The sequence below is a fragment of the Schistocerca serialis genome, chromosome 10, assembly GCF_023864345.2.
Source record: "Schistocerca serialis cubense isolate TAMUIC-IGC-003099 chromosome 10, iqSchSeri2.2, whole genome shotgun sequence".
NCBI classification, from domain to species: Eukaryota; Metazoa; Arthropoda; class Insecta; order Orthoptera; family Acrididae; genus Schistocerca; species Schistocerca serialis.
The window spans coordinates 46,240,594-46,256,983 of NC_064647.1; the positions used below are offsets into that span (position 1 = coordinate 46,240,594).

A 16,390-nucleotide genomic window follows, 5' to 3' on the forward strand; every position below is an offset into this window, starting at 1 on the left:
GGTTTTATGCCTTAAAAACTCACTGTACCGTACGGGATAACGATGAAGAGGTTTGTAATTTTATTCCATCTGAATATTATAGAACCACTTGTGAAATATGTATGTTGAGAAAATGTATTTTCAGGACATGAAACCTTTGAAACAAGCCGCTGATGCCTTCCTAGAACAGAAAATGTGCGTTAGTATGTTGCATAAAATTGCAACGTTTATGGTGGCTAACTACCGCACATTAAGAAAGTTAACCGAGGATGAAAAAATTGAAGTTTACCAAGCAGCACGACAGGTGTGTGCTGAAGGTAAGCTCCTAAGATAATGCATATATTCTTCATCTACATGTACATGGTTACTCTGCAAGACACACGCAAGTGCTTAGTTGAGGGTTCATCGAACCACTTTCAACTTATTTGTCTCCTTTTCTCGAATTTCGCGCGGGATAGAACACCTACAGCTCTCCGTCTGAGCGCTGCTTTTTTGTATTTTATTCTGATGATCATTTCTTCCAATGTATATGGGACTCAACAATATCTCTTCGAATTCGGAGGTGTAAGTTGGTGATCGAAATTTCATATATAGATCGCGCCACGTCAAAAAACGCCATTGTTGAAATGATTACCACCCCAACTCTTGTGTAATTTCCGCGACACTCTTTCCCCTGTTTGACGATAATACCAAACCAGCTGCCCTTATTTAGACTCTTTCGACCTCTTCCGTCAATAGTAAGGCTCTCCAACTTCGTAGCAATGCTCCAAAAGAGTGTTTTGTCATTAAAACGCCTCAGCATTTTCTGTGTGTCCATTCCTATTCAAGTAGGTCGTAATTGTAATCAGAGGTATTAAGTAGAATCTACAGCCTTTAGATTTGACTGGTTGATCTTGTAAACGAAGTTTAACGGACTTAGTTTAGTACACACAGGGATAACCTTGCTCTTGTCATTATTTATTGCCAACTGCTAATTTTCACACCAAAAATATATACCTTATTTAAATCGTCCTGCAGTTAGTTTTGATCTTCTGGTGACTTTACAGGACGATAAATGATAGCATCATCTAAAACCTATTATAATTTCAACTATGTGTAGTACGAACTTCACATTATTCTGCAAATATTAATTGGAACCTGTACAGTTTCAGTACAAGTGCCCAATCACAGCAACCAAGAAACAAATCCAGGGCCGTACAAAATGGCGAAATTTAAAGACTGGGCAGAAGAGCCTCCTCTCCTACATGATGAAGTCAGCAGATACTTGCAAGAACACTGTGTGAACGAGGGAGATATTCTACAGTGGTGGAAAAATAACTCCCAACGACTTCCTCGACTTGTGTGTGTGGCAAGAAAAATATTAAATGTACCAGCCACTAGTGCGTCTAGTGAGAGAATTTTTAGTTGCGCTGGAAACCTAATTAGCGAAAAACGATCACGTCTTAATGCAGACAGACTTAACGATCTCGTCATAATTAATTCAAACACTAATCAGCAGACACATTGAAAATACAGTAGAACATTAAACGGGAAACTATGAGTTTGAGCGCAAATTTACTAATTAAGAGTGCAGATTTCTTTCTTGTGCTTTCTGGGCGTCAATTTCTGAGATAGACATTTTGTAATGCATACAGTTCATTTTTATTTTAGACTAAAATTTTTGATTTCAATCCTTCCAAGTGACATTAATTATTGTTTGTAAACCATTTTCTGTTACTTGGGTTTGCAAAAGTAGCCAAATATTTTTAGGAGTATCTGGTTTGGCCTAAATAATACTTTCAGGGGAACTGAAGGAAAATTTGTAAAGATTTTATGTTGAAAAGTGTTCTGCAAAATAAAATATTCATTTGTGGAGTAAGGCAATACACATTATGAGTTTAAATTACAATTTATTTTGTTGAGTTCCACACACATTGCAAAATGTAATTTTATTCTTGTATTTCTATATTAAGGGGAATCCCACATGCAGAGTCAAGATGCTGAAAAGCTAGACACTACAAATACTCCTAAAATGAAGAGCGTCTTTTTCCATGAATGTATTGTAGTAGGAATATAATGGAAACTCTGAGCCACTCTCCACAGCGTCTATATCTGCGTCATGAGGATTCAGACTTGTCGTTTAGGTCTGTGTTATGAGGGTCTAGAGTCGTCGTTTAGATTTGCATCATGCAAGTAAACACTCGTCGTCTTAGTCTGCATCATGATGGTCCGAAATATGGTCCCTCATGATGCAGACCTAGACTACAAGTGTGGACTCTCATGACGCAAACGTAGGAGCCGCGAAAAATGGCTCGGGGTCGCCATTGTATTCCCAGTACTATAGTTTTTAGACGAACTGGATACGAAACAAGTCCTTCGATTTTGTTAAAATGCATTTTGGCAATTTAGAATGATTTTTCCAACTTCGAATGAATTCACAGAACCAGTAAAATACATCCTGGAAACGTAGTTAAATATTTATATAATTGGTGTCATACTTGGCTGAAACATACTAAAGTTAAAGAATCTAGACTTCCAAAATCTTAATTTGGTTCTCATTGCAGTACAGTGGTTAATAGGGGCGTAGATAATTTATTCTTCTGGGGAGGTGACCAATCTTCTTTTTGGGGGGTGGAGGTTCACTTCTTTAGTACAAATATCCATCCGTTTCGGTGTTGAAAAGTGCAGCACAGACTGCATTGCGTTGCCTGGGCATTTATTTATTCCATACTCTCGTAGTCCATCTTCCCTCCCGTATTTTCACTCTATCCATTTAGTCCTCTCCCACTATCTCTTTGATCACCTCCACCCCCCCCCCCCCCCTCCCCATCCCTTGGCCGGCCGAAGTCGCCAAGCAGTTCTAGGCGCTACAGTCTGGAACCGCGCGACCGCTACGGTTGCAGGTTCGAATCCTGCCTCGGGCATGGATGTGTGTGATGTCCTTAGGTTAGTTAGGTTTAAGTAGTTCTAAGTTCTAGGGGACTGATGACCTCAGAAGTTAAGTCCCATATTGCTCAGGGCCATTTGAACCATTTTTGAACCCATCCCTTGGCCCATCTCCCCCCCCCCCCCCCCCCCGTTTGTGGGTTACCATGAAAGTTCACTATGTACGCATGTTTCCATGGAGAAGGTTTTTGAATATTTACATGTGTGTGTGCGCCATGCACCATTCAGAATTTTAAGCAGGCAGCGCCCTTCATCCTGCTTTGAATATCAAGTGTGCCAAATTTCATCAAGATCGGAATAAATACGTACAATTTGTCGAGTTCCGTTATGTAAAAGAACCTCTGCCATGCACCATATGAAATTTTATGTAGACTGTGTCCTTCCTCTTGGTTTCAAAGTATAGTGTGCAAAATTTCATCAAGATTGTATGCAATACAAACACACGGACACAATGAAAACGCACTTTCAGTTTTTGTCAAATTTTCCAATTTTTCGGTCGATTTTCGAAAAATTTTATTTCATAAAAACCTTGTCCTGAGAATTACGAACACAGCAAAAAAAATTTAGCCGAACTGGTCCAGGCGTTCGAGTTTTACGCTTATCAACACATTTGGCAATTAATTTGTATTTATATAGATAAGAAGCCCGAAATATACGCGTAAAGGAAGAATATACAAATAAAACCAATATTTTTTTTACCTGAAATTAATACATATATATATAATGTTGGGGTTTGTCTTTTGGTGCTCAGGTAAAATAAAAACTTTTGTACGACAATGACGCGCGCAGACTAAACGGCTGCGTAGCGCAGCTCAGCAGTAATATGGGCAGGCAAGCAAGTTTCCCGCAGCCTGCCCGGGTTGGGTTCTGCTTGGCTTGGCTGGGAGTGAAGCAGCCTGCCCATTCTGTTGACAACGAGCGGCGGCCTGCCCGCCTGGCCACCGGGCAAGCATGGGCAGGTTAAAAGCGGGACATGTACACCTCTAAACTCACACACATGACCACAGACTCAGGCAACTGAAACCACACTGTGAGCAGCAGCACCAGTGCCTGATGGGAGTGGGACTGGGTGGGGCTAAGGAGGAGGGTGGGGCTAAGGAGGAGGGTGGGGCTAAGGAGGAGGCTGGGGTGGGGAGGGGGGGGGGGATAGTATGGTGGGGGTGGAGGACAGTGAAGTGCTGCAGCTTAGACGGAGGGCAGGGGTGAGGTGGAGAGGGGCGAGGGGAAGTAGCAGAAAAGGAGAGAAATAAAAAGACTGAGTTTGGTGGTGGAATGACTGGAATGGGAACAGGGAAAGGGCTAGATGGGTGAGGGCAGTGAGTAATAAAGGTTGAAGCCGTGAGGGTTACGGGAACATAGGATGTATTGCATGTAAAGTTCCCATCTGCACAATTCAGAAAAGGTGGTGGTGGCAGGAAGGATCCATATAGCATAGGCTGTGATACAGTCATTGAGATGAGGAATATCATGTTTGGCAGCATGTTCAGCAACTGTGTGGTCCACTTGTGTTTTGGTCACAGTTTGTCTGTGGCCATTCATATGGACAGACAGCTTGTTGGTTGTCATGCCTACATAGAATGCAGCACAGTGGTTGCAGCTTAGCTTCTAGCCCACATGACTGGTTTCACAGGTAGCCCTGCCTTTGATGGGATAAGTGATGTTAGTGACCAGACAGTAGTAAGTGGTGTTGGGAGGATGTATGGGACAGGTCTTTCATGTAGGTCTATTAAAGGAGTGCACCATTTCCCGTATTTTTGTGAGTTAACTCTCGCACTTTTCTGGTGCCACACGATCTTTTATCTCATCCTACGAACCCCTCCTCACCCACACACTTTCTCTATCCTATCCCAGTTCACACCCACCACCAGTTCCAGTCACATCTGCCGCCCCCCTTCTCATTTATCCACCCTCAAACTTGATACATATATTTTTATTAGTTATTCTTTACTTTGATCTTTGTGACTTGTCACTTCTCGCCAGTTTTAGTAAACTTTTGTCTTTCATCTTGTTTCCCCCTTTTGCATCCATTTCTTCATTCTCATGAATTTTCATAGGTATTTGGTTGTATTTTTGTGAAATTTTTTGGACACAATTCTGTATTATTTAAGTAATTTTTCTCATTTTTCCGCCACCATGGATCCCTGCACCTTCCATTTGGGTCAATCAGAAAAGTTGACTTATCCCTAGCCAGATCCCAGTCCGACATACTGTTCCTGCATCACTGTCTGGCTCACGGAATCCCCCTAACGGCCTTACTACCAAAATGATCTCCACCTGTTCAGATTCCGCCAATCCTTATCCTTCACCACATCAACCAAGCCCAAACCTCCTTGCAGTACATTCTCACCATCCGCATAATTCTCCTACTGCACAATACCAAATTCCTGGAACACATAACACACATTTAAACTCTTGCCCTGCAGTAACTTTAGCAACATGCACAATGTCACCACAAAAAGCTCTTCATCCTTCACTTACTACTCCTGCCTTTGAGGACCACTGTCCACCACCTCCACAACAAGCTCCAAACCTCCCCACACCCCCTCATAGCTGACCAACCCTGTCTCACAGACCTACTACACTTACCCCACCCTCCAAAACTCACTCCCACCACCACACAGAATCCAGAACCTTAAAGAGACCCACAACACAGTCGTGAACCTTTCCTCAAGGATCCTCAGCCCCACAGAAATACAAGTCCTTTCCAAACGACTCACCTTTTTCCCCCGCTCACGAATTCAATCATGCTGGACTTGTTAAAAACCTTATCTCGGTCTCTACAGTGTGAACACTTTTTACCACTAACTCTGCCAATCAGACTCAACCAAAGACCTTGACTAACTCATTTCACTCTTCCACCCAACCATGATCCACCCCCACTGTCCCAAAATCACTCCCTGTTAATTTTCCAGAATTTCTTAACCTCTAACCTTGCCTCACCATCACTCCCCAAATCCCTCAACATGCAAACCAACCTTACATCTACAGAAAGATCTGCAATCTGCCATCTAAAAACTGGTCCCGATCTTATAATCCTACCTGCAGACAAAGGCTTCACCACTGTTGTTATGAATGAGAAGGATTGCCAGGCGGAAGGACTCTGCCAGCTATCAAATACTTCCACCTACAAACCTCGCCACAGTGACCCCATTCCAGTGATCCAACAGGATCTCCTGTCACTACTCAAATCCTTAGGCCCATCCCAGAACCTCTCCCCGGAGTCCACCTCTCTACTCACCCATACCAATTCCTGCACTCCTACCTTCTACATGCTTCCTACAGCCCTTAAACCTATCCACCCAAGATGCCCCATAGTGGCCGGTTACTGTGCCCCCACTGAGAGAATCTCTGCTCTCATAGACCAACACCATCAACCTGTTACCCAGTACCCACCCTCCTACACAAAATATACCAACCACTTCCTCCACCGACTCTCCACATTCCCTGTCCCTTAAGTACATGGTGCCCTGCTCGTCACTACTGAACACTACCATTCTTAATGCCCATGGCCTTACCGCTATTGAACACTACCTTTCCTAATGCTTGATGGATTCCAACACGACAACCTCCTTCCTAGTCGCCATGACCAACTATACCCTCACACACAATTACTTCTCCTTTGAAGGCGTTACCTACAAACAAACCCGCAATGGCATCATCTTCTGATGACCTTTTCATGGGGACAGTTGAGGAGTCCTTCCTAAAAACCCAGAAACCTTAACTCCTCACCTGGTTCAGATTCATTGATGACCTCTTTGCTATCTGGATCAAAGGTGAGGACACACTATCCACATTCCTCTAGAACCTCATCAACTTCTCCCTCCCCATTTGCTTCACCTGGTCCTACTCAACCCAACAAGCCTCCTTCCTAGATGTTGACCTTCACCTCAGAGATGGCTACATCAGTACCTCCATCCATATCAAACCTACTAACCACCAGCAATACCTCCACTTCGACAGCTGCCACCTGTTCCACACCAAGAAGTCCCTTCCATACTGCCGAGTCACCTGTGGTTGTCGCATCTGCAGTGAGGAGCAGTCCCTCTCAAAATATACCGAGGGTCTCATTGAAGCATTCACTGACCGTAATTAACATCCCATCCTTGTACAAAAACGAATCTCCCGCGCTTATCTTTCCCATCTCCCACCACCTCCCCAAGTCCCACTGTCTGGACACAGAGGAGCTTTCCCCTCTCTAACTCAGGACCACCCAGGACCAGAGCAACTGAATTACATTCTCTGCCAGGGTTTCAATTACCTCTCATCATGCCCTGAAATGAGAAACCTAGATGCAAGACCTGTCCCATACATCCTCCCACCACCACCACCACCACCACCACCACCACCACCACCACCTGGTCACTAACATCACCTATCCCAGCAAAGGCAGGGCTACATGTGAAACCAGTCATGTGGTCTACACGCAAAGCTGTAACCACTGTGCTCCTTTCTATGTGGGCACAACAACAAACTAGCTGTCTGTCCGCATGAATGGCCAACAACAACAAAACAAGTGGACCACTCTGTTGCTGAATGCGCTGCCAAACATGATATCCTTCATTTCAGACTGCTTTACAGCCTGTGCCATATGGATCCTTCCCAGTAACACCAGCTTTTCCGAACTGCGCAGATGGGAACTTTACCTGCAATTCATCTTACGTTCTCATAACCCTCCTGGCCTCAACTTTCATTAGTCACTGCAAACACCTTCTGTCACATGGCACTGACAGGGAGAAGTGACACTAAGCCTTGAAATAAAATAGAGTCATTCACCATGTTCCATAAATCCTATACTGAAACACCGTGATTGAATAAATGATTACATGAATCACGAACTACTTGTATTAAATTGCAACTTTTTAGAACAATTTATTGTATTTATGGAAAATAGATTTCATTATCTCAGTAAATTTTCATCAACATGTATACAGCAGAAAACAATAAATGTTTGTTTATGCAACACTGAAATTCGTTTTTACCCCTATTCATTTCAATTACAGTTATTATAGTCACTGTATGTGGCAGTTTGATACCTATCTATACTAATTTGTTAGAAATCATCTTACCTTCAGATCTTCAACAAGCCATTCAAATTGCATAACTGGAAGTTTTATACCATATTCCAAGAAATAATAAAATTCTGTTGACAAAGCAATAAAATGCACCATACCCATATCAAAACTGTGCATTAGACTTTCATATGGTCCAGGCATTGAGAAACGTGCCCTGTATTCACTGAAGTTTCTGGAACAAGTACAAAAATATGCACAAAAGTTGTATATGGAAACTGCATGAAAACAGAGGTTCTAACAATACACCTGATTCTTGAAATTATAATCAGACTGTGAAATGTTTACAATTGCTTTCAGTATAGAATTCCAAGGTCTTCACATACAAGTAAAAAATACACGTCTCTCTCCCCCCCCCCCCCCCTCTTCTGTTAATTTCACTGAATATAATAATGAATAGTAACACTATTCAAAGATGACTTAGATTAATCTAAGTTCTTGCACCAAAGAAATTCCTATTTCAAAACATTTGCAATAATATTATTATTTCAACAAATAAACCATTTGCCTTTTCTCTTTTACACTATTGATGTATGTACATAATAATTCATCAGTTATATTAAATAAATCCCAATTCAATGCTGAAGCAAACAGAGGGTACTAGGCAAGCTCTACAACATAAACACTTTTACGTTTCTCACAGAATTAATGAATGCAGAAAGAGAGTGAGCGATGTCGTACTGCAGTTGCGACATTAAAGTTACAATTTGTGTAAGAACATGGAATGTCCTATGCAGTTATGTGAATCACTTAATATTGGCCACTCTCTATAACTTTTGTTATTTAGTATTTTTTCCACAAGGCTGCATTACTTTCTGAATGCTCTGTATTAAACCCAACCGTCTCTTTCAAATAACTTTCCTGCTGCAATAATATCATGTTCAGTGACCAATGTAGGCACTGTCCTGGAGCTTAACATTCAAAGCAGCTGAACTTAATGACTGTGGTGGAGTGACACACACAGATCTTTTTCCTAGCACTGGAGACATTTTCTAAAAGCACCAATACACTGGCAAGCCCTCTTGCTTCTTATAGTGCAGCAACTCTTGTTGTTGTTAAAACTGACAGCTATAGCACAACTGACAGGAGTAGTTGGAGGTCTTTGCTAGAGGAAGTACAAAGCTTTGTCAAGCTCACAGCAGCACATAATAATGTGGCTGGTTCGAACACAGTGAAATTGCAGATCTTTCCTGGTACCCTTCGTGAACAGAGGAAGCATGCAGTCCTACAACATAAATAACATTGATTTTTCCTACACTCTAAGTTACTTACACATTTGGGCATTTGAAAACACACACATGCATACACAGAAACAAAAAATATAAATACAACAACTTTACAACAGTAACAGCTGCATAGGTACTAAAACTGCATTCTTAATCTTACATGACTGTGCACCATCAGCTATCCCTGCTCAATGGGACAAGTGAGTAGAAATACAGTGTGTACCAAAAATACTTTGACAAACTTTGGAGAAAGGTTCCCAATACCAAGAATTTAACGTATATCATGTGAACATGTTAGGTAATGCTTTATTCCTGAGTTGTTACTGAAAGAACATATCATGTGACATAATTAATAGAACACATAGTGCGATGTATCTGATAGAAGTCACCAAGCTGATTAATTCTTCCAACTGTTTTAATGAGTATGCCCTAGACAAACCGACTAATCACTTGTTTTATGCACGAGGCGATGCCGCGGATTTTGGTTTCGTCTCTTAGCTTCTATGGCAATGAAAAACTGTGATGACATCAGATGATAAGAAAATAAACATCTTTTTTTCTGCTGTTTTCATTTCTTTTTCTTTACCCACTCAGCAGTGTTTATTATTTATCAGTTTAAATAATATCAATTTCAGAGGTAAACAGCTCCATTTTTGGGCACAAGGATGTGGGAATCAACTTGCGTCAGCAATATCATCTGAAGGAAGGAAGACCAGACGATGACGACTCGGGTCGACGGGGCGCTCGACGTCACGGTCATCGGAGAGGAAGATAAGAGTTTAACGTCTCAGTGACATCGCCGTCATTAGAGGTGGAACACAGGCTCTGATGGTTTTCAAAGATTGGGAAGGAAATCGGCCATGTCCTCCTAAATGAACCATTCCAGCATGTGCCTGGGGTGATACAGGGAAATCACAGAAAACCTACATCTGGGCGGCCAGATGTGGATTTGAATTGCCATCTTCTCGAATGTGATCCAGTGTGCTGATCACTGTGCCATTTCAATCGGTATCATCATCTGAGACAGAGCACAGTGAAACTGTTTTGAAGTAAGGACTTACTGAAAGAGGACTCTGATTAAAACATTGAAAAACTTCACTAACAGTAGTAAAAAATAAGCCTCTCTTTTACGAATATGGCAATAATAGCAATGTAATAAAAACCTACAAAATGTTTGTTTTGTGTTTGTCACATGAGTGATGCAGGGACTGAGTATGATCTGACAGCTGTTCTTCAGAGAGCATGGGAAAATATTCACCAGCTCAAGGACTGTCTATCATAAGAAGCAGCCCAACGCTACATTGTATTTCTGTGACTACTGTTTGAACGACTGAAAAAGAATAACAGACTCTGAAAATTGCAATGTAAATATTCATTCCGAGTTCAGTTCCAGTTAATCCACAACTGCTTTCAGATATACGTTGAGTAAAGTTTTATTATTTGTCAAGTACTTGATAAGTTGCGATATGCAATAAATTTATTTGAACAATGAACACACAAAAATATGGCTGTGTAGCGCATTTTACTGAAGGTGTTTTTCTTGGAACTATTTTGTGTTATGTCTACAGAAGATTAACTCAAACAGTACTTATTGATCTTTCAGAATTAAAGTGAAAATGGCGTGGCTCTGAGCACTATGGGACTTAACATCTGAGGTCATCAGTCCCCTAGACTTAGAACTACTTAAACCTAACTAACCTAAGGACATCACACACATCCATGCCCGAGGTAGGATTCGAACCTGCGACCGTAGCAGTTGCGCAGTTCTGGACTGAAGTGCCTAGAACCACTCGGCCACACTGGCCGGCAAAGTGAAAAAGGAAATATGACATCAAACTGAAATAGTTCAATTATTGCGGGTACTGATATATCGTGACAAAGTGAATTTTTTACAAATTATTTCAATATTTTCTGAAACAAAAGAAGCTTAAGTTATCTATCCGTGAGAAATATTGTACATAATTAGCTGGAAAAAGATCAGGAAGAGAACATATCTGTTAAAAAATTCAACTGAGAATAATTTATTGATACACGGAGATTAACACATGTTGCTGCACAGTGCTTTTACTATACAGTATCTCTGGTTCCTATAGCAACAGATAATCAGCTGCACAGATATTATGAAGACCTTTAATAGCGAGTTTTTCCTATACAAAGACAGAATAATTTATGCAGATATTCCACCTAAGAAACATTAGACTCACCTGCAAACAAAACACAGTTTGGATAAAAAGTGGTTAATGATCTTTAAACAGTGGAGTTTTCTAATTTTGAACACCGAATACGAACTTGGTGCACCCCACAGCTACTTTTATGCTACATACAAGGGTCGTAACTCTTTAACCAGTACGGCCACATTGTGTCAGCACTGGAACTCGACAGGGGTGAGGGGTCGTGCAGGGTGGAGTGGGTGAAGGGAGAAAGAAGGAGCAGAATGTTAAGGATGGCAGCCCGATAGGTGGAAAGGTGAGGTGCAAGCATACAGGTTAAGAAAGTGGCGCCAATGAGCTCGTTCTGGCCACGGGCAGTGGGTGTTGTGTGCAGCGCACGTGGACATGGAGGAATGAACCGAAAGGAGGAGAGGAACAGAGAGACTGCAGAGGAGAGGATGCGAGAGAGTATCAGTGCAGTTAGGGGCATGGGGAATGGGTCATGCTCGGGCTAGCACAGACCGAGGCCAGAAGGATTACGAGATTGATTGTATTGTGAGGACAACTCCAGTCTATTATTCAAAGAAGCTGGAGTTCGGGGTAGGATCCAGATGACATGGATTGGAAAGCAGCCAATAAGCAGCATTTTCTGTTACAGGGTGATCAAATCTGCTGTTGGTCACAGTTTAGTGGTGGGTAGAGAGCTGGTTTAATGTCGTGCCCATGTAAAATGCTGTGCAGAAATTGCAGCAGGACTGCATTCACCGTAGCCCTTCCTGTGATACAATGGTATAAGAAAGACTGACAGTACGGAGTAGGATGTGCTGGGTGAGTGTATCAGTGATAGGTCTCGCACATTCATCTTCTTGACCCATTTGCCAAGCAGTCTGATGTAGGTGTGGCGTAACAGTGGACTAGAATATTATGCACATTAGGAAGGCAGCAAAATGTCACTGTGTGGGATGGGAAGGATTGTGCGTGGGCCATTCCTCATTTCCAGGCACAATGGCAAGTTGTCCACCACAGTGAGGCGTACGATTGTTCCAGTCCTCAATGTTATTGGATAACTGGTGAGGTGGCGAGCAGAGGCTCTGCAGCTGGTTCTTGGTGTGGTCAAAGGATTAGTGGCTTGCGTGATTTGTCACTGAAGTTGGACGAGGTTTGTGTGGTGGGGAAAAGAGGGGGAGGGGGGGGGGGGGATATAATGCCTATTTAGATGAAACATCCTTCCTTGTATCAACAAGTCCAAATACTGCTTAAGTGACTCAAAAAAATTAGTTGCATTATGAAGATGCACTGGGCACTGTGTACCATGACTAACGTACAGAAGCACATGGTTTGGACTGCATTACTGTATTGTTCAATGCTTTATCTATGCGGATGCCTGCAAGAATTAAGTCACACAACTGCAGCGATATTTTAATAATATCCCATGGAAACGTCCAAAACCATTTAGCACCAACTGCTGATCTTTGAATGGGTACTAGTATCCATGATCTCAACCACTTGCTGTAAAGGCAGAAAGAGGGACCACTTAAACATTTACTATGAGTTGTTTATATTGCGAACAATTTCTGTGAGTTGGCTCCAAACAAATGACATGCCACTGTACAATGCTCCTTCAATAAACACTTGACAGTACAACATGTCTCCCATGTGTTTTTACATGATATTTTCTTCATTATTCTGGTGTAAGGAACCCATCCCAAGTTAGTTAAACTATTTCTAAAGCACCTCATATAATGTGAACTACAGATACGTTTAAAAAATTGACACTGTATTTTCAATCACAACATAAATAAAAACAAAAAAGCAGTGATAATGTTACTGCTTCACAAGATAGAAAAATGTAAATGACCAATTTCTAGAACACTATATTAATAATTACACATTTGCTATTTTCTCAAACAGAAGTCACACACACACACACACACACACACACACACACACACACACACTCAGAGAGAGAAACATGCCAACAACAGTAAACACAGTGAAAGTGCCGAAGCATTATGCGACAGAATACAACTGAACTGAGGAGTAAGAAAGACACTGAAGTTCTCATCAACCAGTGTGGAGTAAAATAACATAAAACAAGTAACCTGTAAAAAAAAAACCCTCACACCACAATGAAGATACAGAACATTTTCCTTAAAATAGTAAAGATGTGCTATAAAGAAATGAGTATATATAATTCACACAGACTACAGCAAAAGCACCTTAATTCCTATGGAGACAAAACAAATCCAAATAATTTACACATCAAACAACAGAATACTGAACAATATGAAGAAGCTGCATGTCCGTCTGAAACCTACATCACAACATTTCAATTTTCAACACAAGCTCACATTTCAATTCTGTCCTCATTTCTTTACACACACACACACACACACACACACACACACACACACACACACACACACACACACACAAAAACAGTGAATTCTGTTTCTTCACATGCAGATCCCTCGAGACAATCATGCAACAAATAAGTCCAACCTTTTCTCCTCATGGTTACCGGGACAAGTCATGTATGGAACATAGGCTGCTATTGGTTCTATCTGTCTCATAAATTCATCTCCTAGAGCACCACTTTCCTGTAACAGAGATTAAGTAGGAAACTTAGCAAAGCTGCCTTTTCATGAGATTTAATTTGCTGTAAAATCTCATCCAGAGGACAGGAATAGATAGAAAGGGCCTCCTTTCATCATATTGATACTTTTCACTTGGCACACAAGACTTATCATTATTTTCCAGACAATGTGGCTGACTGGGATGTTGAGAATACACTGAAACAGTATCCTTTTGGCTTATTCCAAAGATCATGTCATATTCCATAGATCATTTGCCATATTTCTTGTTTGTTCTTACAATTGTTTGTTTTGAAAAACAAGCAGATCAACATCTCAATAGTTTTGCAATTTCCATTCATTAATGGCTTATAGCACGATTTTATGGGGTAACTCATCGCTTCCAGAAACAAAATAATGATTTCAAAATACTGGACACTGAGAATAATACAAAGTGTTCACCCACAATGATCTTGTAGATGGTTCTTCAAGGAGTTAGCCATTTTAACCATTCTTGATGCTATGTATATTCATAAATGAAATTTGAAATAAATAATTCATGACAATTTGGGGGAAAAAAAGTGCTATTAACTGCAACAACACTGGAACAAGGAAGAAAATGACCTCCATTATTTTTTCATACGAATGTCAGTTGTTCAAGAAGGCACTCCATATGCAGCCACATAAATCTTTGATCATTTGTCCAATAACAAAATCTCTGACAGACAGAAAGGTGAATTTTAAATCTAGCCTAAAATCATTTCTTTTGGCCAACTCTTCCTGTTCTGTAGATATATTTTTAATTCTAAAGTGGTAGCACATGTAGCCAAAACAAACTATCTTTGAGTACAGGAGTACTATTATAGACAAACTAGCTTTAGCATCCACTGCTTTGCTTTCATAAGCTGTAAGTCTGCGAGATTTTTTGTTTTTGTTTTGTTTTTCTTTAGTAAAATTCTTTACATTGTTTGCAATTTGCAGCACCTAAACTTTTTATGCTATCTAAGGCCATAGAAGCATGGTCTTTTCCAAATGGACTTCTGACCAAAAAGCAGTTCTCGTAGCTGGAGTCTAAGTCTTTGTTAATCATGGCTTTTGTGGGCTTGTGGTTAGTGGTGATATTCCCACAGAAACTTTCATTCCTCAACACACATTTTTTAATCTAACCGGGAATTGAAACACTAATTTTCATATATTTAGCTTTAAAGTTATTTAATATAATGAAATATTTTCTTAGAAAAAATTTATCCCCTATTTCACCACCCTTAGTGACAAGTTCCAAAAAACATTGACACACACTTTTTTTCACAACTGTCATAATCTTAGTTTTGAAAATTTTTTTATTACGAAATAGATTCATAAAATTGTTCATCCACTATCTCACCCACTTAGGGGGTTGAATCTCCAAAAAACACAGAAGGATGTCCATTTTTTATTTCTAGTGAAGTCCAATATCAATTTTCATAGATACAGCTTTAAACCTACTTTAGTAGTTCTTTAACAAAGATAATTCAGCCACTAGTTTCTCTCTTAATGGCTGAATTTCCAAAAATGCTGAAACATTTTTGTTTTCTAAGAAATCAAATTGCAAAATTTCATTGTTTGGCTTAAAAATTGCCTTAACAGTAACGTTATCAAAAAGCTTTTCATTCCCTATTTCACCTCCTTAGGAAAGGAATTTCAAACAGTCTTTTCTGAAATGACGCCTAAGCCCTCTCCAAATTTCCAGTTTCTATCATTGGCAGTTTGGGCTGAGTGATGAGTGAGTGAATCAGACTGGCCCTATTCCACCGCCCTTTGGGATTTAATTCCCAAAAACAGTGAGACAAATATTTTTTTTATTTCCAACCAAGAAACCAAATAAAAATTTTCATAAAAATGCTTTCATAATGAAGTATTTTCATCCCATGTTTCACTCCCTTAGGGGTTGGATTTCTGGAAACACTGAAACCCATTTTTTTTTATCCCAGAAGGCTAATACCAATTTTAATGGAAATGGCTTTAAAATGTCTAAGTTGTTTTTTTTTTTTTTTTTTTTTTTGAAGGGAAAACCAATTTCACCCGCATTTCAACCCTATAGGGGTTACATTTCCAAAAAGGCTGAAACACAAATTTATTTATTTATGACCGAGAAACCAAAAATCTATTTTCATACGTTTAGCTTCAAGACTGTCTTAATAGTGACATTTTTCAAAAATCCTTTTATCCCCTGTTTTGAAAAATCACTTCTTAAACAATGTCTACAGTATAAAATCAACATCCCCTTCTAATCACAAATTGCACTGGGCAACGGATAGTCGGTCAGTTAGTCAGGACATTGCCTCTCATTGTTATTAAATTTAAGCTCGTGTAGCATGTTCCTGCTGCCTGCAAACTGATCCATTACACATTTCAGTAGAAACTGTGCAAATGATCTACAGAACACTGACTAATTCTTTGTTTTCTAACATTGTTATACTGAACAAGAA

General features: G+C 40.3%; 1 protein-coding gene across 1 annotated transcript in view; it reads right to left on the bottom strand.

The window, feature by feature from the left end:
• Nucleotides 1-16,390, bottom strand: part of LOC126424524 (acid phosphatase type 7-like) — a 196,203-nt gene that overhangs the window by 59,336 nt on the left and 120,477 nt on the right. Inside the window, exons 5-6 of the mRNA XM_050087258.1 lie at nt 13,852-13,949; nt 7,971-8,148 (exon numbers count right to left, since the gene is read on the bottom strand). Of these exons, the coding sequence (XP_049943215.1) occupies nt 7,971-8,148; nt 13,852-13,949 (276 nt within the window). The remainder of the gene's footprint in view (nt 1-7,970; nt 8,149-13,851; nt 13,950-16,390) is intronic.